The sequence below is a fragment of the Arvicanthis niloticus genome, chromosome 10 (genome assembly GCF_011762505.2).
Source record: "Arvicanthis niloticus isolate mArvNil1 chromosome 10, mArvNil1.pat.X, whole genome shotgun sequence".
Taxonomy (NCBI): domain Eukaryota; kingdom Metazoa; phylum Chordata; class Mammalia; order Rodentia; family Muridae; genus Arvicanthis; species Arvicanthis niloticus.
Genome location: NC_047667.1, coordinates 44,417,388 through 44,440,362, shown reverse-complemented (window position 1 = coordinate 44,440,362; position 22,975 = coordinate 44,417,388). Strand labels below are relative to the sequence as shown.

The following is a 22,975-nucleotide window of genomic DNA, read 5'->3' as shown; positions in this document are numbered from 1 at the left end:
CATCCCAGAGAAGTGTGATGAGAAGCCAGGTGGCCAGGGGCCGGGCTGGGGTGTGAGGGTATTTTGGAGGTGGGGATAGCAGATATAAGACTCTCCACAAACCGGGTCTGGATCAATGGAATAATTACTATCTAAAGTTTTGTTTTCAAGAATATTCCACCTGTACAGAGGAACCCTGAAGCAAACAATTTCTAATCATTAATTCTATTCACATAGTGACCTCACCTGACCTTTACATAGAAACAATCTCAGATCCATAAGACTTCAGTGCTGTGTTAGGTCAAGATATAGGCATCCAGCTTCATAAAGAAAACAGACTGCACACCTCAGCAGTGCTATTCTCTGAACATATCACAGACCAACATAATCCACCCAGCGCAGCACAAATGTCAACCTACAGGAAACAGTTAAGTCCCAGCTCAAATTTAAAATCTGAAGACTATGGTTCTAATCCTGCCCTCTGAGATCTCGATGCAGAAGCTATCCTTCATAGGGACAGGAAAAGCTCAGTTCTGTGTTTTATAACAATGCTATCTTTTGGGCATTTGGAAGCTAAGTAAATGTACTGGTTTCTTTGCCTATGTATTATTTTATTTAATTTTCACAGCCAGAAGAGCACATAGAGTGTAGTACTGCCCCACTGTACATGAGGACAGAGCAGAAGATGTCTAATTTACTCATAGCCAATGTCTGACCTCAATAAGTCAGTCAACATATACATGAGTGACAACAGCTGGAGTCTCTAGCTACAGATGTAAGTATGCACACAGCCTGACATGGAGGCTGTGCGCTGTGGGAAGGATGGCATTGAACAAGTAATTATAGTGAAGGGGAAAAGTACAGGCCTCAGCCTACTGAAAGACCAATCGTGTAAAGTTTACTGGCATATTCATATGATCTATCAAGGTCAAAACTGTAAAAGCATCAAACATTCTGACACTGCATAGATTTTATAAGTTCAGTGGTTATTTTTTAATCCCGATAGGTTCTGACATATAATGTTTAAATCAAAAATAAAATTCAGAGGGCTGGAGAGATGGCTTAGTGGTTAAGAGCACTGACTGCTCTTCCTAAAGGTCCTGAGTTCAATTCCCAGCAACCACATGGTGGCTCACAACTGTCTGTAATGGGATCTGATGCCCTCTTCTGGTGTGTCTGAAGGCAGCTACAGTGTACTCACGTACATAAAATAAATAAATCTTTAAAAAAAAAATAAAATAAAGTTCAGTAAAACCAAGTATATATTCACTTACTCTCGTGGTTTTAAACTAACAAAATGTATAAATTGTCATTGCTTAAGTAAATACAGGAGTCCTGGTCATTTTGACTACAGGATAGTTCTTGCAGTTCATGTAGATGTTTCTGATAGATAATTTTCATACTATAGAATATATTATGCTCTGGCTGAGGTGGCACATGACTTTAATCTCAGAACTTGTGAGGCAGGAGTGAGCAGCTTTCTCTGAGTTCAAAGCCAGCCTGGTATACATGTGAGTTCTAGGCAAGCCAGAACTACATAGTAAGACCCTGTCTTAATAATAATAATAATAATAATAATAATAATAATAATAATAATAATAATACCGTATGTGCAAAGCCACTTCTTGGCTCATTTCAAGGGAGTCTGACATGATTCTAAGCAGAGAGATTCTGGTCCGACCAGCTATCTCTGTTTATCAGTTCTGACATAGCACATCATTGGGCAGCTTTCTTGGCTTCTAAGTCCAAGTCTTTCACCAGTAAAAACTGATTAAACAATGGGCAGACAACAAAAGAGCTTCCTGGAAGATTAAATCAATTAATATATACAAAGTGCTTAGCCTCTGGTATCTCTCTGAATTGTCTGCCTGGTCACAGACACAGAAACAGAAGAGACAGCAAATGTGTAGATGGGCTTGGTGTTGGGGAGCCTGGCTTGGAAGGCCACTTAGGAGCACCTAAGTTAGCAAAGGGGGCGGATCCAGGCAATCCTTGTCAAGGCCCCTCCTGGGAGGCAGAAAGGCAAATGGAAGCTGACAGACAGTAATTAGAGCTAATTCGTGTTTGGGAGGAAAGAGCAGCATGTGGACAATTAAAGTTTTCTCATGCCTCAGCAACACTGAGAACATATTACCAGAGGGAAGAGACTTCAACTACCACCCATCTCCCGGATCAGCCTCTCCCTCTGGTGACAGAAAGCCAAAGCCAGAATGGGACCAGGAAGCTACCAAACTGGTGGTTTTCAACTCTTTAAGCCACAGAACCTTTTCTTAAAAGAAAAGAATGAATGAAAATGTGAAAGCATGCAGCTACTTAGGCTTCTGAGGAACTGTGGTTCCAGAGGGGAGCTGCTGTGGTCTCCACTGCCACCCACATCCCCACCACAGCTCCTGAAGGTCATCTGAGAGCCTCAGATAATGACCCTCGATTCTACGGTAGAAACTGAAGCAGGGGAACTTCCACATCCTACAGGGGAAGAGGGCTATTACTGAATGCTACCAGCTTTCTAACAAGCAGCAGATCCTCTATCAACAGTCTGGTGCTTTCCTGATGTACACACCAGTGAGATAAAGGACACACACTCCTACAAGACCATGTACCACAGGGACCACACACAGGTGGAGGGTTGGTAATCCATGAAGTGGGGCACTGATGGAGAGCCTAGCCTCTGCTAATCCACATTTGAACAGGACATGGCCTCACTACGGCTACCAAACAGGGTGGTTTGGGGTTTTTTTGTTGTTGTTTTTGTTTTTTTGTTTTTTGTTTTTTGTTTTACATTAAAACAAATTAAGGGAAAAAATCCTTAGAGAAAGAGAAAGGCAGGCATCGCAAGAAATGCCTAGGAGACTCACATTCAGAGTCAAGCTGCATATGTGAACACATACAGTTCTGCTGGGGAGGAAGTTTAAGTCACAATTATGAGACTGCGGGGGAATAAAAACAGGGAGTGAATAAGCAACAGAATTAACTACAGTGACTAATGGATGGATTCGTGTCTTCTGATGCCCAGCACAATTCATGTTCTGGTCACAGTACCGAGCTCAGATCATTGGGCTATACTTTGCGACATCTGTATTTAAAAACCAAAGGTCAGGTCAAGTGCTTCCTTCTTGGGACTCTGTGTTGCAAAGTTCAAGGTTCAAATCAACACATGTAAATTATTTTCTAAAGCTCTCTAACTTCCCTCCCTCTGAGTCACCAGTGATTGACAGAGCCCTCAAATTCAGCTTAATCCTGCATCCATGTTGAAAGGCAGAACGGCAAGAATCTGGACACACTGAAGCCTGTGACACTCTGCTTAGTATGGACATCCCAGCACTCAGGATAGTATTTTTACCTTTTCAGTCCATAAAAGGAGGGTTTATGGGACTCAGAGATAAGGCTGCCAGATCTGACACAGATTATTTCCCAGCCTTATCTCGCCCACATTCCTTACATGTTGTCTCACCTTCTCCAGCTTGAACACAGCACCAGTATGTGGGTGGATGAGCCCTTGCTGGCAGTACTGCAGGGCTGTGGACATGCTCTTGGAAAACACTGCAAAGTCCTGGTGTTGGTAGCGACCCCAGTACAGGCCCATGGCAGAGATGTTCTTCAGGAGCAACAGGTTGCTGGGCACAGAGGCGATGTGTCCTCCAGCGAATCCCAACACCACAATCCTGCCCTCCCATGCCAGGCTGAGGGCAAGAAGGAGACAGAAGAGATTATAGGTAGCAATGGACAGGGCTGGGAAAATGGCTCCGTCTGGAAAGTGCTCCTAGTGCAAGCATAAGAGCCTGCATTCCAATCTCTGGGACTCACATAAAAAGCCAGGCACAGTGGTGTGCACCCATGTTCCCAGCACTGATGCCACGGTCCCTAGGCAGCCAGACTGAGATGGTGACTTCTGGGTTCAGTGAGAGATCCTGTCCCAAAAAATATCAGATGGAGAGCAACAGAGGAAGAGACCCAACATCAACCTCTGGCCTCCACACAAGTATTCATGGGCAAGTACATGTGCATGGATACACATACATCACACACACATACAGAGAGAGACAGAGAGAGAGAGAGAGAGAGAGAGAGAGAGAGAGAGAGAGAGAATACAATGGGCATTTATACCCATCAAGATGGTAGTATATTAAAAAGGGAGAGAAAAAACAATTATTAGTAAGGATATAAAGAAATTAAGATCCTTAGGCTTCGTAGGTTGGATATGTTTCAAAATGGGGGGGGGGGGCCTACTAATATGGGAACAGTATGAATTTTCCTCAAAAATTTAAAAAGTACATTCATTTAAAAAAATATTCCTGGTATATTTGAGAAAACTGAAAGCACACTGTGAGCTCTATGCACACCTGTGTCCATGACAGCATCGCTCCCAAATAGCCAAGAGGTAGAAACAAGCCAAGAGTCCTTACCAAATGAAAGGATAAAGTGACACACACACACACACACACACTAGTATTCAGCCTCTGCAAGGAGGGAAATCCTGTCACAGGTTGTCTCAGAGGTGTCCTTTGAGACAGGGTGCTTTAGAATCGAGGCTGACTCTTCAAATGTGGAAGGATATTGGGTATCAACCAATGTCACTCCATAGGTTGTATGTCAAGACAAGTCAGCTTGAAGACTTGGAACTTAGGCAGCAGGAATAAGGCAGCTGATGGAATTTGACAGAATAAGGAGTCACTTTAAACAAGGACATTTTAGGACTCCTTAAGGCACAGGACTTCTTTAGAGAATTCTGAATAATCTACAAGACCTCCTGAGGTTTCTGCAGCGCATTGTGAAAAGTGCCAGAGAACACACCATACGTGCGTGGGTCATAACCAATGGCTTTGCACAGGGCTTTGACAGAAGAGATGTGCATGGCTGTTCCTCTCAGGGTTTGGAGGGTTTTGTGATTTTCTTCTTAAGAAAGGAAATGAGAAGCTGTTTACAAAACACAGTTATCCAGGAGGCAAGACAGAAGGCACAAGAGTGGGTTCACTTGGTCTCTGCTTCCTCCTCTGCTTCTCCTCTGAGCGTAGGACCAGCACCCTGAGTGATGCCAGTGTCCTTACGCCTGCCTCCCAGCTCAGGGACCCCTTCTGGATTCTGTCCAATGCTAACTGGATTACTTCTGTGGACAGGCAGCTCTTGCTGCTCTGGGTTTTCTACTTCAAACTGAGATAAATTACAAAGCACAGATGTGAAAAAGAAAGAAAGAAAGAAAGAAAGAAAGAAAGAAAGAAAGAAAGAAAGAAAGAAAGAAAGAAAGAAAGGAAGGAAGGAAGGAAGGAAGGAAGGAAGGAAGAAAGGAAGAAAGGAAGAAAGGAAGAAAGGAAGAAAGGAAGAAAGGAAGAAAGGAAGAAAGAGAGAGAGAAAGCCATCCAGCCAGCCAGTTGTGGTGACTCATGCATGCTTATAAACTCAGCACTCGGGAGGCAGCAGGATCAGGAGTTCAAGGCCAGCCTTGGCTAGAGTAAGCTTCCGGACAGCATAGCAAACACCCTGTGTTAAGAAACCCAGGAGGAGAGGAAAGGGAGAGGGAGAAAGAGCAGACAGGAGCAATGCTCTCAGAGCACACCAGAAGCCCTGGGGGAGATACACTGTAAGCTAGGACAGTCCCACCAAGTCTCCAGTGACACATAGTTAATCAGACAAACCAAGGAAGCACACGGCTCCTGCAGACCAGCACCATCAAAAGAGCTTAGACTATGGTGCAGAAACAGCTGGTGACTGAGGAACTACCACCACAGCAATCCTAGCATCTGAACAATGATCTGTCCAGGACCCCACACCCCCAGATATTTAAAGCAGCCTAGTAGGGGGCCAGAGAGCTGGATTTAACAACTGAATAATGTCTAAAGTCTCCAGTGTTGCCAACTGGAAAGTCTGGAGTCATTTTTTGAATATTTTCCAGTTGGGTATTTTGTTTTTACTATATTTAAGCATTTCCTGATTTTCTCTGCTTCTGTTCCTTGTCACCCACCCACTCAGCTATTCTTGTTGACGCTGATGCCTACAGGAGACGTGAGCAGCAAAGACAGAGAGAAACCAAGCTGGGAGTGAAAGCTGCCAGAAGGTTCTGTGGAGCCCCAGCTGACCGTTCTGGACAGAGCAGTGCACACACCTGCGGAGAGACTCCAGGAAGACATCTCCTCCCACCATGTCAACAGCTACATTCACCCCACCGCTGCCCGCCAGCTTCTTCACCGCATCCTTCAGGCTGCCCTGGCTGTAGTTCACACTGAACTGTGCTCCCCTCTGCATCGCCAGCTTGCATTTCTCGTCACTTCCAGCTGCAGCTATGACCTGAGTGGAAATGTAAGGTTTCCAATGAACCAAATCATGTGGTAGGAGGGGCCCATCCCTCCAACCTAGACTCCAGCCAAAGTGTTTCTCCAGGAGTCCTTCCTGCCCCAAGCATTGGCCTTGATCCCAACACCCCCTCCATGTACCCTAAGTTCTGCAGTGCCCAGTTGGAAAGCAAGAAAATTTTTTCCAGCTCGAAATGAAAATTACCATGTAATGAGCACCCCACCACGAGCCACACAATAAGAACACAAGCTGGACATCACACTTGGAGTCAAGACAGCAAGACATGTGTGACAGGGAAAGAAACAGGCTCCACAAGCACAAACCAGAGATATCCAGTCTAGATCTTAAAGATCAGGGAAGGCTTCCCAGAGAGTGGACATAGGCTAGGGGGAATTCCTGAAGTCAGATAGACCAGGGTTCAAACCCTGGCTCTTCTACTCATCAGTGTGTTACACTGTGACAACAAAAGTTAAGTAAATTATACAAGGAAGACTGCACAGTCAAGACTCAAATCCAGGTAGCTATTAACTCAGGCTCCACATGCTTCACCTCTGCTTGACCAGACAGTAGCCCTGGGTCTCAGCTACTTCGGGGGGTGGAGGGGGTGGGGGCGGGGGGGAGTCCTTCTAAAGAAAATGGAACACTGAATATGAAGGTCTTGGGGGTTGGGGATAGTGTTAGATAACTTTCAGTCGTTGTCAGACATATGCATTCTATTTAAATGTCAGAGGAACATATACTACCACTTCATTACTGCAGAGGTACAGACTCAGAGAGATTAGGCAATTGACCCAGGGTCACCCAAGTGACAGAACAGCTCTCAAAGCCAGTGGTATCATCTTATTCCACAGTGCCTGCCTGCCTGACTTTTCTCTGTTCTCCTTGGGGAAAACCATGCCTCAAGCCCAAGACATATGACCCAGATGTGTGGCAAGTTCAGGATCTGGAAGTTCCACAGCTGCAAGCACTGAAGCATCACCTAGAGTTGCCGTGTCAGTGGGAACACTCACCACAAAGTCCAAGGTGATGTTCAGAACCTGCACTCTGAAGGCAATTTTGGTTTGACTGTTAGTTGGGGGCCTTTTCTTGTTGTTTTGAGGAGGGCCATTTGCATGGTTTCTTTGGAACAGAATACTGCTATGCAGTGCAGACTGGCCTCTAGCTTCCTGTTCTTCTTCCCCAGCCTTCTGATGTTTAGAATAACAGGAGTCTATTATAAACCACCCTGGAGATAAAGAAGCTTAATTCTCCTTCTGTTTGTTTGTTTGTTTGTTTGTTTGTTTGTTTGTTATGGTGCTGAGAACTGAACCCAGGGCCTTGCACATGCCAACCAATTAATTGCTCTACCATTAAGTTGTGCCTGCTAAGCCATGCCTATGTTTTTACTACAACCTGTCTCACAAGCACAGGGATGGAACTATCTATCTTCACAGCACTCAAAAGACTTCCAAATTTAAGTACTGCAAAGTGTAGATGTTTGGATTCGGGATGTTCAACCTGCACTGCCCAAGAGTCTGACCCATGAGAATACAGTGCAGAGCCAGTCACAGTGGTATGTGCCTATAAATCCATCTGTCTCCAAGGCTGAAGAGTGAGAATCAGGAGACTGAAGGCGGCCTAGGCAATGGAGTAAGACCCAGCCTCATTACTATTACCCCATCCTACTGACCATTTTCAACTATCTGTAAACTCATTTCAGCATTACATGTGATGGCTAAATTCTCTTTGAGTTAGATATACTTGCTTCTTTGTTAATTGGTTATTAAATAAAATCTTTGGAGTGCTAAAAAAAATTGTATTCAGATACTGAAGAACATCAGTGTCCATAAAAGATTTCAACTCACCCATAACTATTTGGAACTGAAAGCTACTTCGAAGGCTCGCTAGTACACCCCTTACAGCATAGTTTACTGAGGGCTATTCCCACATAGGGCCATGGTGAGCAGACAACAGACTAGGACCAAGTACCTGACCCCATGCACAGACTGTCACCAGGTCTCAGCAAGACCTATGGTGAATTACTTTCTCTCTTGGTGCTTCACCTTCTTGATCTGTGAAGCAGAGACAGTAAACACTTAGAGGACTCATCTCCCAGGGACAGTGTGAGAGTAAAGTTAAGATAATTGCTTTGGAGGCACTGTGAGCAGTACACAACACTGTGCAGAGAAGGTGTGATCAAAGGACCTTCGCTGAGTATGGGACATGGAGACATTTTAACTTTTATTTTTGTTGACTTATATTTAAAAGACTTCTTGCTTCAAAAGAAATTTTAGCTCAGACGAATTTTAATATCTGAATTGAAGCAAATTTTTCTATTAGATCTCTTAGAACTAAATAAACAATATAATCTTATCTTCTTAAGAAATGCTAAACAGACACGAAGACTGTGATCTCTCTCCCTGAGAGCTAAAAGCCCTTCCTGACAACATGAAATGTGCTAATATTCCACAGGAAACCTCATAGTCCCTGAAGTCATTCTCAAACCTCACATCTCCTTCCCCAAGGAAACCAAGGTGAGAGAGGAGAGCCAGTCCAACATCATCAACCTCCATTCCAGGTGCTGGCTCTCCATCCCAGCCACGTGCACCACAGGAACTTTGCACTCAATATGGCCAAAACAGCTCTCCTTGTCCGCCTGTGCTCTCAGCCTCAATAAATGGCAATTCCAAAAGTTAATTTCGTTTCTTCCCACTCAGTGTCTAACAATAGCAGGACTTGTTAGAGACGCATACTGACACACCATACCTCTGATAGGCACATTGCACATAGAATCTCAATATTCCCAGCAGCTCTATGGAAGCAACATTTTACAAATAAGGGAATGGGTACTTGAAGCTGTAAGCAGAGTTGGGATGTGAACCTCCATCCTGAACCTTTAAGGTTTTCCTCTGACTCACAGGATGCTCTTCCTCAGAGTCTTTCTCTGACCCCTGGAGCCCCAAGAGATGCCCCCTGTAAAGACTTGGCTCATCTTCCATTCATTTATCCAGTCATTCATCATTTGATTCAGAAAATGTCCCCAGTATATACTGTGTTCCAGGTACCGTGTTAGCTGTTAGGACTGGTCATGAGCCATGCAGACATTGCCCCTTGCCTTCATGAGGATGACAACCCAGGAATGGAAACACTGACCCACAGTGGCCCAAATAAGGAGCAATCACACTGTGAGGCATTAAGAAACAGAAGCATAGGTGCTATGCGATCACATGTAAAACGTAGGGAGGAGACTGACCTAGCCTGCGGACAGAGATACCTGAAAAGGTGACATGAGTTTCAATCTAAATCAGAGCGTGGCAGGTAGAGAAAAGAGCATGTGCAGAGGCCAAAGTGGGAGGCAGCCCTTGCCAGATTCCAGTACCTGAAGAGCCAAGCCATACCCTGTAAGTCTCTGTTTAGTAGGAAAGCAAGCAGACAGTAAAATGATACTCTAAGTACTGTATGCTCCCAATGCCCTTCCCATGATACTTGATGAATGAATCTATATATTTTATGCCTAAACACTGGAGTTAGTTTCTTATGAAGACTCTACAGGCAAATACCTTGGCACGGAACACATTTGTCGCCACGTCTATCACTGCAAGGCCTGTGGCTCCGGCAGCTGCTGTCACTAAAACAGTTTCTCTGTGCCAAGGGAAGATAAACGTTACTGCAGAAACCTTCAAAGCTCACCCAGGGTTAAGATTCCAGGGACACAGACTAGTGTGTTTCACAGCAAGAACAGTAGAGACCCTTTCATTCAAACCTTCACATAAATCCATTCTCCAGACTTGAGGGGTGGGACAGGCATATGACTTCGAGATCAGGACTAATCTAGTCTGGTCCTGGAGCCTTCCTAAGAAGATGGCCTCTCAAGCCTTCTAGATAGCCTCTGAGTGAGAGTAGCAACTGTTCATCTGGGCAAGTATACCAACGCATGCTTCAGAAATTTCACCCTATAGCCGTTCTCATACTCCACTGCCTGATTTAAGAAGGTGGTAACTGTGGAATAGGCACTGTCCAAATGATGCCACCAGTGGAGAACAACTCTGAAGGCAGCTCTCTGAAAAGATCGAGAGCCACTTTCCCAAGTAAAGGGAAGATTTCAGAACTTTTAAGTTTAAAACAGCCATAGCCAGGGGGTGGTAGCACACACCTTTAATCCCAGCACTTGGGAGGTACAGACAGGCAGATCTCTGTGAGTTCAATGACAGCCTGGTCTACAGAGTGAGTTCTACAACAGGCAGGGTTACGCAGAGAAACACTGTCTCAGATAGATAGATAGATAGATAGATAGATAGATAGATAGATAGATAGACAGACAGACAGACAGACAGATATCAATCCTAGTTGGCAAAACCAACCAAGCCTCACAGAAACATATTCTCTGGTAAGTCCATAGAGAGCTCGTCTAAATAAACCAGCCTCCACCTAGTAATGATGGTACATGCCTATAATCCCAGCACTCAGAAGGCTAGGAATGAAGCTCTTAAGTTTGAAGTTAACCTGGGCTGTATAAGTTGTCCCAGGCTAGCCTGGGCTACATAGCAAGACCCTGTCTCAAAACATAAAATAAAATAAAAATAAACCAAGCCTGTAAACTTGAAGTACTCCTATGAATGATCCCCAAAGTGGTCAGATTCAAGAGCATCTCTTTTCCAAATTCATATTCCAGGTTCTAGCATTCGAAGGCAAAAGGATGGCCTATACCAGTCTCCAGCATCCAAAGGTACCTCTCTTTTGCCTTTCCTCAACTTAAAGGAACTTGAGCTGAAAACAGCAAGAGAAGAGAGAGAGAGAGAGAGAGAGAGAGAGAGAGAGAGAGAGGGAGGGAGGAAGGGGGCGGGGCATGCTCTTGTTTGGAGTTTGCTTTTGGCTCCTGTAGCTCAGACTGACATCTCACTCACTGTGTAGCCTTGGTTTCCTCATTCTCCTGCCTCTCTTCCCAAATTCTAGGAACACCAAGTGCACCACCAGGCTGGGCTTCAGGCAAGGTCCTGTCAGATATTTCTAATATCAGAAAAAAAAAAAATGCCACCTAACCCTCTGCTCCCGTACAGTCCTTACCCAGGCTGGATGCGGGCCCGATGATCTATAGCCAAAATAGCTGTGCCGTAAGATACTGGTAGGACTGCAGCATCTTGCAAAGAGATGTTTTCTGGAATCTGCCACAGGGTCTGTACAAAGAAATAACAGCGATTGACGGTAAACATGTGTAGCTGGTTACACAGGCTGCCCAGCAAACCATATGATTTGATTGGGTGAGTAATTTGCAATGGGAAGCATATGTCTATCATCACCTATTAAGGAGTACAAGTCAGGACCAAGCAAGCCAAAGCAGGGTTTAGGACCAGGGTGTGTCAGATTTCAAACCCATAAGGCTGGCATCTGCTCAAAAAGGAGTCAATTGATGGAGAATAGACTCTGGGTTACTATGCTGTCACAGGTAAATTGTGTAGTAGGTAAAATGTATCCCAGTAAAGTTGGATGGGATCCATATAACATGCTCCACTAGGGGGCACCATTCACATCCTGCTCACCCCAACTCAGACTATTTCCACAAGCTTTATAGGGGAATAAGCCCGTGATATCCAATTCGATGTGCTAAACCAGTTTCTCAACAGTAACTCACTAAATATGGTCCAAATGGATGGCCAACGAAAGGAAAAAAAAAAAAAAAAAAAACCACTCTATACATCTGTGCCAGGGCTGTCAAGAAGTTTAGCATTTGAACGGAAAAAAAAAAAAAAAACTACTTGGTCAAGAAACACGATGAAATGAAACAAACGCAAAAGGAGGATATGGTGTGAGGAAAAGAGACAAGGAAACTAGAGAGAGTAGAGGAGAAAAAGAAAAGTGAAAATGAAAACTGTGTGTCCATCCATCAGTGCCTAGATACCAAGGGTAGCGACAGTCAGAGATACCTTCTGGTCGGTGATGCACTGTTCAGCCATAGCATGAAAGTTACTCACGCCAATAACTCGATCTCCCTGGAGGGAAGAGGACATATGTTCAAATGCATGGCCTTGTATTCCAAAACACACATCTCTGACCCATAAGACACAGGTTGGCCTTAATATCTGTTCAGAGCTCACTTCGAGTTTAAAACCAAAATGGCAACTCTCTCAATACTGCCAGCAGGCTACCCAGCCAATACAACACACTCTTCACAACAAGCGAGCCAAGGGAGGAAGTTAGTAGAAATCAGAATTCCTGTGACTACTTACTTCCACTTGAGATTCCAACTTAAAAATCCTTTACCGTTTAAGTAACCGAAGACCAACTGTTGTCTTATATTCATAACAAAGAGTTTAATAAGGCCAGGAACATCCACTAAGTCCCCCCACCTCCTCATTCAGAATTCATTCTTTCTCTTCTGACTCAGTCACATGGCAAAGCCAGGAGAAGGTAGACTTTCTGGGTATACATGAGATTAGCACACAGCACACATCTCCCAGATACACATATCGTGGGGTTTTAACCAACTTACCTTTTTCACAGTACTGACATCTGCTCCTGTCTCTAAGACAGCCCCAGAAAATTCCATTCCTAAAACATTTAAAGATTAGGTTACCAGCCGGGCTGTGGTGGCACATACCTTTAATCTCAGCACTCAGGAGTTCAAGGCCAACCTGGTCTACAGAGATAGTCCCAGGATTTCAAGGACTACACAGAGAAAGCCCATCTCAAACAAACAAACAAAAAACAAAACAACAAGAAGAAAAAACTGGGTGGCAGTTGAGAGCACTGACTGCTCTTCCAGAGGTCCTGGGTTCAATTCCCAGCAACCACATGGTGGCTCACAACCATCTGAAACGGTATCCGATGTCTTCTTCTGGTGTGTCTGAAGACAGCTGCAGTGTACTCATAGACAATAAATAAATCTTTTAAAAATACAAAAAGAAATGTAGGTTATCTTTAGAGCCTGGCATCCTGTGCATGAGAAACATGACAGACAGGCCACCCCCTCCACTTTTGGGAGATGTTACATTTCCAATGCCCATCTTTTAACTGAGTGTAAAAGGTGGTACTCAAAAAACCAGCATAATGAGCATAAGACTTTATGATCACAACACATAAGTTATGTTTGTCTCACTCTTGACCTAGATCATTTCAAGAATACACAAAAGCACAGAGACTAGCTGGTACACAGGTACTTTTGACTCTGACCACTGAGCCACTGGGCTCCTATACAACCCCAACTACCATGATCACCAAATTATATTTATCTGTTGCCATGTGTCCTTTGCTTAACTGTGAGGAGATCGTCAAGGATATGACCTGCGTTTACACAGACAGTGCTCAGCTCAACGGGATGCATTAGTGTCATCTGCCCTTTCTTCGTCCATCTCTGCAATAACCTAATAGCTATACATTTCCTACTTGCTCTGCCAGGGGAATAACTTAATTGTGACATTGTTCCCTGGTCTATTCTCTCAGCAAGTGCAAATAGAAGGAACTGGGTCCTAGTATTAACACACAACCAAAAACCCCAAACATAACTGCTATGTCGCAATCATGGAATCACTATAATCTTTATATTTATCCCTATAAAACATTCATGTACTATAAACATACTAAGCTTTACTTAAATCTCCTTCAATAAACATCAACAACAAAAATCAGTCATTTATCCATGCACTAAAGCTCTAAAAGTAGCCAGGGGGATGGGAGGTGGCTCATGCCTTTAATCCCAGCACTTGGGAGGCAGAGTTGGGTAGATCTGAGTTTGAGGCTAGCCTGGTCTATAGAATGAGTTCCAGGACAGTCAGGACTACACAGAGAAACCCTGTCTTTAAAAAAAAACTAAAATGGTCTAAAAGTAATCAGACAGAGCCCAGTAAACTTCAGACAGTGGGCTGCTAAGACATGTCTAATCTTTTGCCTTCCTCTTCTTCCTTTTGGACCTTCTGCACTAAGCTTCTCAAGGTCTGTGCTGATGAAGCTATGGATCGTAGCTACAAGCATGTTCAAGATCCTTCAGAAAAGAACTGAAACTGAGGCAACACTGAGAAGGTAAAGGACTGACTAGGGTTAACAGAAAAGAATTCTGGAGAACACAACACTGTATAAACAGTTGCCCATTTACTCATTTTAAAGTAGTTAGTGAATGTCCTAGTTAGCACTGGCTGTCAACTTGACACAGCCCAGAAGTATCTGAGGGAGTCTCAATTATGGGGTTGCCTCAGTCAGATTGGCCTGTGGGCATGTCTGTGGGGGCATTTTCTTGATTGCCAATTGATGTGGAAGGGTCCAGCCCACTGGGAGTGGTACCCTCTCTGGGCAGATGGGCCTGGGCAATACAAGAAGGGTAGCTGAACATATGCTTAAGAGCAAGCCACATTCCTCCACGGTTTCTGCTTGAGTTCCTGATGAAGTGTGAGCCAAACAAACCCTTTCCTTTCCAAGCTGATTTTGGTCAGAGTGGTTCATCACAGCCACAGAAAATCTAACTAGAGCACTGAGTGTCATCTATGGATTTGTACAATGCTAAGCTGGGGACACAACAGGCCTGCAGGGGAAGGGTCATGAGCTAGTTACTCTAACAATGATGGTGACATAAACAACAGAAGCCTCACTGGTCAAGCCTGGCAGAGAGTGAGGAGTAGTGTCTGCGAAGATGCACGTGACGATGAAGACTCTCAGAATTCTTCTTTTCCTGACGTAGTCACTTGGTCCCCGATACTCACCAGGTATAAAGGGAAGAGGAGGCTTTTCCTGATACTGACCACGACAGACCAAAATATCAGCAAAGTTAATGCCACAGAAATGAACATCAACTCTGACCTGCAAAAGAAACACAGCACGACAAAACAGAGCAGTACACACCTTAGAGACAATGTTCATTCAATAATAGTTAACTTTAAAAGGGCTACTGAGGGCTGGAGAGATGGCTCAGTGGTTAAGAGACTGCTCTTCCAGAGGTCCTGAGTTCAATTCTCAGCAACCACATGGTGGCCCACAACCATCTGTAATGGGATCCGATGACCTCTTCTGGTGTGTCTGAAGACAGCAACAGTGTACTTACACATAAAATAAATAAATCTTTAAAAAAAAAAAAAAAAAGGCTACTGAATGAATGAATGACAACCATATGCCAGATAATGAACCATCAGCCAGATTATCAGAAGGCGAAATGAACAAGTTTCTGCCTTTGTGGACCTACAAGATTAGTAGAAAAAGCACCAACTAAATAATAATGAAGCTAATAAAGCCGTATGTTGCTGAGTCAGAATCTCACTATATAGCCCAGGCTGGCCTCAATATGTAGTCCAGGCTGGCCTCAAACTTGAAATCTTCCCTCATGGCCTCTGAGAATTATAAGCCTGAACCACCATGCTTGGCTCATCTGTGTTAAATTACAGCCCAACATAAAGTCTTAAAGATGGGGGAAAGCACAGAATGAGGGCATGTGACCTCTCGAGGAATGCTGAGAAAAACTTGGAAAGTAACCCTTGTATTAGTAAAAGCCAAGAGTTAATGATTCTAAGTAGGAGGTGAAAGCTTGGAACGGACTAAAGCAGTGGTATGTGTAAATGCCCTGCATGAGGGACAAAAGAAAAACAAGCAAGCCTAGAGCAGGAAGAGGAGACAGAGACAAGGAGTGAGAGCTATCCTACACTGAGATTGGTAGGTCTGAACTGAGGATCTTGGCCTCCAGACTAGGAACAACAGAATGCCACTAAGCAGGAGGCTGGGGCATTGTCTGAGCAAAGGCAACTCTGCTGGACCTTGAGTAGCTGGATCCCTGTCTGCTATGCTCTTGGCAAAGCCATCACTGAGACAGAACTGCAACCACACGGCCAGCAGTTTCTCTAGAGGAGCAGTGGTTCTCAACCTTCCGTTAATACAGCTCCTCGTGTTGTGGTGACCTCCAACCACAAAATTATTTTCATCGCTACTCCATAACCGCAGTTTGCTACTGTTATGAATCATAAAGTAAATGGTTGATATGCAGGATATCTGATATGAGACCCCTGTAAAAGGGTCATTCAACCCCTAAAGGGGTCACAACCCATAGGCTGAGAACTGCTACTCTAGACATTTTGAGGAGCCAGTGAGTTTCAAAAGGTGGTTGGTCCTGGACCATCACTGGCGTTATCTGGGATTTGGTTAGCAATTCAAAGTTCACCTTGTATGGAGGCATACGCCTTTAAAGTCAGCACTGAAAAGACTGAGATGGGCAGATTTCTGTGAGTCCCAGGCCAGCTAGAGATTAGAGATTCCTAATGAATCTTTTCTTGTCTAAAAAAAAAAAAAAGTAAGAAATCCAAACTTTCAGGCCACACCCCATACTGAATCACACATGGGAAGGTGAGGCTCAGCAGTCTGTCTGAACAGGCCCAGAGGACTCGGTGCTCATTAGAGAACACATCCCAACAAGGGTTGGAATCCCAAAAGATGCCAGTTGGAATGCCAAATCAATGCTCTTTACTTGTTTAAGTTTGGTATAGAGGTGGCAGGTTGGTTAGAAGCCATTTTTTATCTATCAAAATCATTCATTTCTCAGTTCTTTAAGTATGTGCCACATGCCAGAGCCCATTCCAAACTCCAGGGATTTAAAAGCGAGTAAAAATGACATAAATGCAACTCTCACAAGCTAACTCCTTACAATGCAGAAAGCAAAACTAAGGAGCCCATCCCTCAGCATCCAAAAAACGGGAGTTGTTACTGACTGGTGGATAGCATGTCCACTGTCCTCAAGCCACCCCATCTTGGTTTAAGAACCAACTCAGCCAAGAGCGGTGAGGCATTTCTGCACTCTGGAGATTGATGCAAGAAGATCATAAGTTCAAGGCCAGCCTGGATGACATGGTGTCTTCAAAATAGCACCAATTTCCCAGAAATGAATGACTCGAGGAAAGCTAAGAGGCTGTGATCACGTGCTCTTCCAATAATCTGCTTTCACCGCAGGCCCCGTTTGGGTGACCGTTTGGGCTGCATCTCTGTCTCTCATGAGCGATCCCTAACAAGAAGATAACCTGTTTCAAGTTCTTATTCTGCAATGCATATGTGACACACACTGTCACCAGAGTGGTCAACAGGCAAAGCCAAGGGACTTTCACATTTTCTAGCAGGAGCCACAACAGGAAAAGGATCCTATCCCAATTACTGCAGGACATCTGACAGACCCTGCCATGTATTCTCACGAGATAGATTGGGACAGGGGGCAACGGTTTGGGGTATAGGGACTGGCAGATAATTTGATACAGACGTTGAAGAGGGGCTAAGCAAAGGATAAAGGTCCTTTTGTCTGTATTGTTATGTAAAGTCGTGTGTAAATCAGCAGTTTCTAAGGCAACCGCTCTGGAGCTTTCCAAAGAGGCCTATACTTGAGTTTTGAGGGAGGGCTTCCTTAACACTTCTGGCCTTTCCGTGAACCTTGAAAGGGCTTGACCTTCCAGCCTAAAGTGGGTGCGCTCCAGCCTCTGGGTCGCCCCCTAGGCTTGGGAACTAGGATCTTGACTGAAGCAGGAAGCCCACGAGTGTTGGGCAGAGAAAGTCGGAGATTCTGGACTATACAAGGAGGCATCCCGGGATCAAGCTTGTCACCCTACCTCCTGTGGCCCCACAGGGCGCGGAGCCACCTCTTGAATGGTCAGGGGCTGCTTCAACTCTGTGCAGAGTGCAGCTCGGTAGTGCCGGCCTTGGCCCTGCCAGGCTTGCCTGCAACAACAACAAAAAAAAAAAAAAAAAAAGGGAGCTGGTTTTCTCGAGTGTACCCCTGGGGCCTCTAAGGGGGAACTTGGGAGAAGAGTCGGGCTTGCACCTGCAGAGCCACGCCGGAGGGAGGCACCGCACACACAGCCGCACCGCCATGGCCTGCAGAACTCGCGAGGGGCGTGGCCAGCTCGTGGCAGGAAGAGCCCGGGGAGAGCGGAAAGGCGTCCGTCCGTCTGAGGACGCACCCGCTCAGACCCGGTGACCTGAAGGGCGGGCGGAGCTCAGTCTGTCAGCCCCGCCCTGCTTCTAGGCTAGACCACGGGGTGTGCAACCCTTGTGCCCTTCCTCGGTTCTGGAAAGCAAAAAGGAAGCATGCGGAAAAAAATGATTCGATTACTGCAGAGTCTCCTGAGACAGGGTCTCACTATGAAGCTCTCACTGACCCAGAGCTCACTGTGTTGACCAGGCTGGCCTAGAACACGTGATCTTACTGCCTCTGTTTCATGAGTGCTGGACTACAGGGTGTGCCTGGAAGACTGTTAAATCTGTGTTTGGCAACATTTCAGTAGTAGTTCTGGAGTTCTCTGTAAGAAAGAAGGCCTAAAAGCGTAGGTGAACCATTTGATATCTGCATTTGAACATCTTGCTAGAGTTCTTGCTACTAATTTTCTCACACAGGATTAATTATGATAAAAAACTAAACTGTTACTAATAGTCTGGTGTTAACTGATCCTAAGCAAATCCAAAGAGAATGTCCAATTAAAGACAAGCCAGCTGGGCACACACCTATAATCCCAGGACTCAGGAGACAGAGACAAGAAAATTAAACATTTGAGTCAGCCAGAGCTACATAGTGAGACCCTGTCTCAGATAAAAATAAAAATTAACATGATGACACATGCCTTTAATCCCATCAGTCAGAAGGCAAAGATGGGTAAATCTTTGTAAATTGAGGCCAACCTGGTCTACATAGCCAGTTCCTGGCTAGCCAGGACTACATAGAGAAACCCTGTCTTAAAATATTAGTTAATAAAAAATAAATAAAGTCAGTCCAAAACTTAATGATTCTCGTGTGCCAAAGGCCCACCTATAGTTAACACTTGGTAAATGTGATTCAGTGACTATATAATCCCTAGAGACACAGACACACCCTAGAAGAACCAAAAATAACACTATTATCTATATGAAATATTATATAAAATTGCTTTGGAGTTGGCAAGATTACTGAGTGTGTAAGGGTGCTTGCTTCCAAGCTTGACAAGCTAAATTCAACCCCCAGGAGTCACGTGGTAGAAAGAGAGCACCTACTCCCAAAAATTGTCCTTTAACCTCCAAATGCCTACCTTATGACACATGTGCCATGTATACACAGATATACACACATTAGCATATATAGATATATTTGACCTATTTAAAACAGCAAGTAAATATACACCAGCAACGTATGGGAGGTATGCACTACGCTGGGAAGATTGGAAGGCTATATCATTGGATAAATAGTGTTTAATGCGGCATCATGTCTTTAGAAGACATCTGGCCACGGAGTATAGGTCACAGGTTGAGATCCAGTTCTACCACCTCTCTGACCACGTCCCTAATGGTTCTTGACCTCAATTAACTCTTCCATAAAGAGAAGGCATTGAGCAGGAACGAACAGCAATTGAATGAAGGGATACTGTAGAGCAAAAGTGAAGTAAGGATGCATTTTTGAGTTTATGACCTAAAGTCTTTGAGGGCCGGGGAACCCAAGAACAAATGACCCCCTCAGATGTGCAGTAGGCATTGTCATTATAATAGTATCCGCTGGGAATGTTTAGCTCCATATACACAGGACCAAAGGGAAGCAATGTCTACAATGGGAAATGATTTTTTTTAACCCATGTTTCCAATGAGACAGGCACAAAAGTACTTTGTAAACGGCATATAAACCAAGCATGTAAGATGCACTGAGGCCCTGGAAATGTAGCTCAGTGCTGTGGTGCTCACCTGGAGCTAGAGGCCCTGGGTTTGATCCTCAGCAATGTGAAAAAAGGGAAAGACAGGAATAATGGAGAAATCCATGTCACCACCAAATGGTCATTCTAGCCCTGTAGTGTAACTCCAGAGTATAGCACCAGCCTAGCTTGTGAGGCCCTGAGTTAGATCCATAGCACAGGTGGTAGGGGTGGGGGTTGGGGTCCTGGTTGCCAGAAAAGTCAACAACAATAAATCTCTAATTTATGAAGTATGTAATGAAGATTGTTTGTTCTGGGTATTAATTGTTATTGCTATGTAGACCAGGCTGGCCTCAGACTCACAAGCGCTCCAACTGGTATCTCCAGAGTACTGGGATTAAAGGTACACACCACCACATCCAGGCCTAGCAACCATTTCTTAATCTTGTTTAATTTACATAATCTGTACAATGCATGTCACTTTTAAGTATTTAATAGATATGTATCTAATAAATTATTGAATGAGAACTCAGTTATCTAGTATTAATTTTCCAGATAATTGGAAATAACTTTAGGTATTAAGTCTTTTATTTGTAATTAAGTGCTTTTAATGGAAAGTTTTTCATGTGCAAGTATGGGGGAGGAATGTATGTGTGACATAAGTTCATGTATGTATAATGGTGAACATGTCTATACTCACACTGAGGCCAGAGGAGGATGTTAGGTGTGCTACTCTCCCATTCTCTGCCTTCTTCCTTTAAGATAGGGTCTCTCACTCACCTGGAGCTAGGCTGATGGTAAGCAGGCCCCAGGGATTCTCCTGTCTTCAACACCCCTCCCCCAAAACACACGCAGCTCTGGGGATAAAGTCAGGCACAAAACCACTTCTAGCTTTTGAGGTGGGTGCTGGGATTAAACCCTGGTCCACCTACTTGTACAGCAAGCACTCTTATCAAGATGCCTCTCTGGCCCCAGAAAAATGTTCTATTATTGTTTTCACAATATTCTGCCATTCTCAGACAATATGAAGATCAAGGAGTGTAAAGAAAATTTTCAATACTGCATTCAACATTTATGAAAAATCTAAAATGAGAGAGAGAACTGGCTCAGCAGTTAAGAGCACTGACTGCTCTTCCAGAGGTCCTGAGTTCAACTCCCAGCAACCACATGGTGGCTCACAGCCATCTGTAATGGGATCTGATGTCCTCTTCTGGTGTGTCTGAAGACAGCTAGGTACAGTATACTCACATACATAAAATAAATAAATCTTTTTTTAAAAAAAAAAGTCTTGAAAGGTGTTGAAAGTATTTTTGGATAATTGAGGTGATTTGATCACTTATGAGTAAAATAAGCTTGATGTTTACAGAAAGCAGACAAAAGAGTGACAGGGTGTTTAATAGTAGTTACCATAGTAGCAAGAGAAACATCCAGCCTATCCATTGAGGCATTGCCACACCTTACTGTCTACTTTCAGCAATTGTTTCTGGCTGTCCCTGGTTATTTAGTTTTATTTGGGAGTGAGGTGGCTAGAAATGCCAAGAAGAATAAAAGTCGAGTCCTGAAGGAGATTAGCATCAAGCAGCTAAACCTGAACAATCAGTCCTCTCTAAAGGAGGCAGGAGATCAATCACTGCCCTCTAAACCAGCTTGAACCAGCTTGAGGCTCCTTAGGGAAGTAAAAGAGTAACAGATGAGTCTTCCTTCTGGTGCAAGTTCCATGGAGAGATAATATTTAACATCCAGAAGCTGCTGGAGGGCTGGGGGTGAAGAAGCAAGCCAGAGCCTGACACCCAAAACTCTCTGTTTGCACAGAATAGTAGAAAACAGTATAAGCTTAGCCTAGGACGATGCTGGGGATGTACAAGCATCCTCCACAGTAAAAATGCACCATCCAATAACACGGCTTGAAAGGCCAGGCTGTTGCTGCTGCTGTATCCAAGCTTACCTCCTCGTCTAGCACATAGCAAGTACGCAGTTAATGCCAAGAGGGTGGGAAGCAAGAAGCTCTGCCAGCTGTAGAGTGAAGCTGCTGGCCCCACACAGCTGAAGCCACAAATCTATCTATCTATCTATCTATCTATCTATCTATCTATCTATCTATCATCTATCTATCATCTATCTATCTATCATCTATCTATCTATCATCTATCTATCATCTATCTATCTATCTATCTATCTATCTATCATCTATCATCTATCATCTATCTATCATCTTTCTGTTTAGTGTGTGTGTGTGTTCATCCATGAGTTTATGTGCATCACATGCAGGAATCCATGGAGGCCAGAAGAGGGAGTCAGATGACTTAGAACTGGAGTTGGAGGCGGTTGTGAACCCTGTGACGGCTGTGGATGGAATTCTGAAAGATCAGTAAGCATTCTCAACTGCTGAACCATCATCCTTCTGGCCTCAGTTTTAAGGGCTCTTGCACGTGCTTTCTTACCTGAGTTCATGGCTACTGAGCATAATTTGGTCTTCATGTAGACCAGCAATGCTTCTGTAGCTATCAGTTGTCATCTTGTGATGTCCTCCCAAATCCCCAAGATGTGTAGGAAGGGTTTGCCTTCTCAGTACTCTCCCCTGAACATTACTACAGATCACTACAGTGGAGTTAGCTTTTATCAACTCCAGAGATGGGCCTTAGCCATTGATCCCTGTAATGGCCAATAACTACTTCTCCATCCCAGGAGTAATCAATCTAAAGTTTGCTATGCAAGTTATTTTTCCAACACTCATAGAGTCAGGATGTCTGATCTGAGACGGAATTCTAGGTAATCTTATCATTAAACCCAGTACTTGGGAGGCACAGGCAGGAGTACCTCTGTGAATTCAAGGCTCACCTGGTCAGCCAGGGATATATAACCAGACGGTGTCTCAAAATATAATGACAACAAAAAGATAGACTCATCAAACTGCCTCCTTTGTAAGAAACAGAGTAGGTAGGGTCTAACCCAAAGTCACATTGCTGGGCTGTGGTAGGAAGAGCATTAAGATCAGATTTTCCTGTCTACTACTTTTTCTATCATGCTAGGTGAGTCTCATTTCTCCACATATACATCATCATCACCACCACCACCATCATCATCCTTACTTCACTTTCTCATAGTGCTTCATAAGTTTCAAAGTACAGTCACCCAAA

At 44.2% G+C, this 22,975-nt stretch overlaps 1 protein-coding gene across 2 annotated transcripts in view; it reads right to left on the bottom strand.

The window, feature by feature from the left end:
• Positions 1-18,165, bottom strand: part of LOC117715958 (quinone oxidoreductase-like protein 2) — a 30,200-nt gene extending 12,035 nt beyond the window's left edge. The window contains exons 1-9 of one of the 2 annotated variants that reach the window (XM_076941424.1): positions 18,011-18,165; positions 17,799-17,907; positions 14,820-15,027; positions 12,731-12,789; positions 12,165-12,230; positions 11,308-11,417; positions 9,804-9,885; positions 6,077-6,258; positions 3,431-3,659 (exon numbers count right to left, since the gene is read on the bottom strand). In XM_076941424.1, coding sequence (XP_076797539.1) covers positions 3,431-3,659; positions 6,077-6,258; positions 9,804-9,885; positions 11,308-11,417; positions 12,165-12,230; positions 12,731-12,789; positions 14,820-15,027; positions 17,799-17,907; positions 18,011-18,060 — 1,095 coding nt within the window. In that variant the 5' untranslated portion in view covers positions 18,061-18,165. The remainder of the gene's footprint in view (positions 1-3,430; positions 3,660-6,076; positions 6,259-9,803; positions 9,886-11,307; positions 11,418-12,164; positions 12,231-12,730; positions 12,790-14,819; positions 15,028-17,798; positions 17,908-18,010) is intronic. The other variant, XM_034512734.2, reaches the window with a different exon arrangement.
• Positions 18,166-22,975: the final 4,810 nt, after the last annotated feature.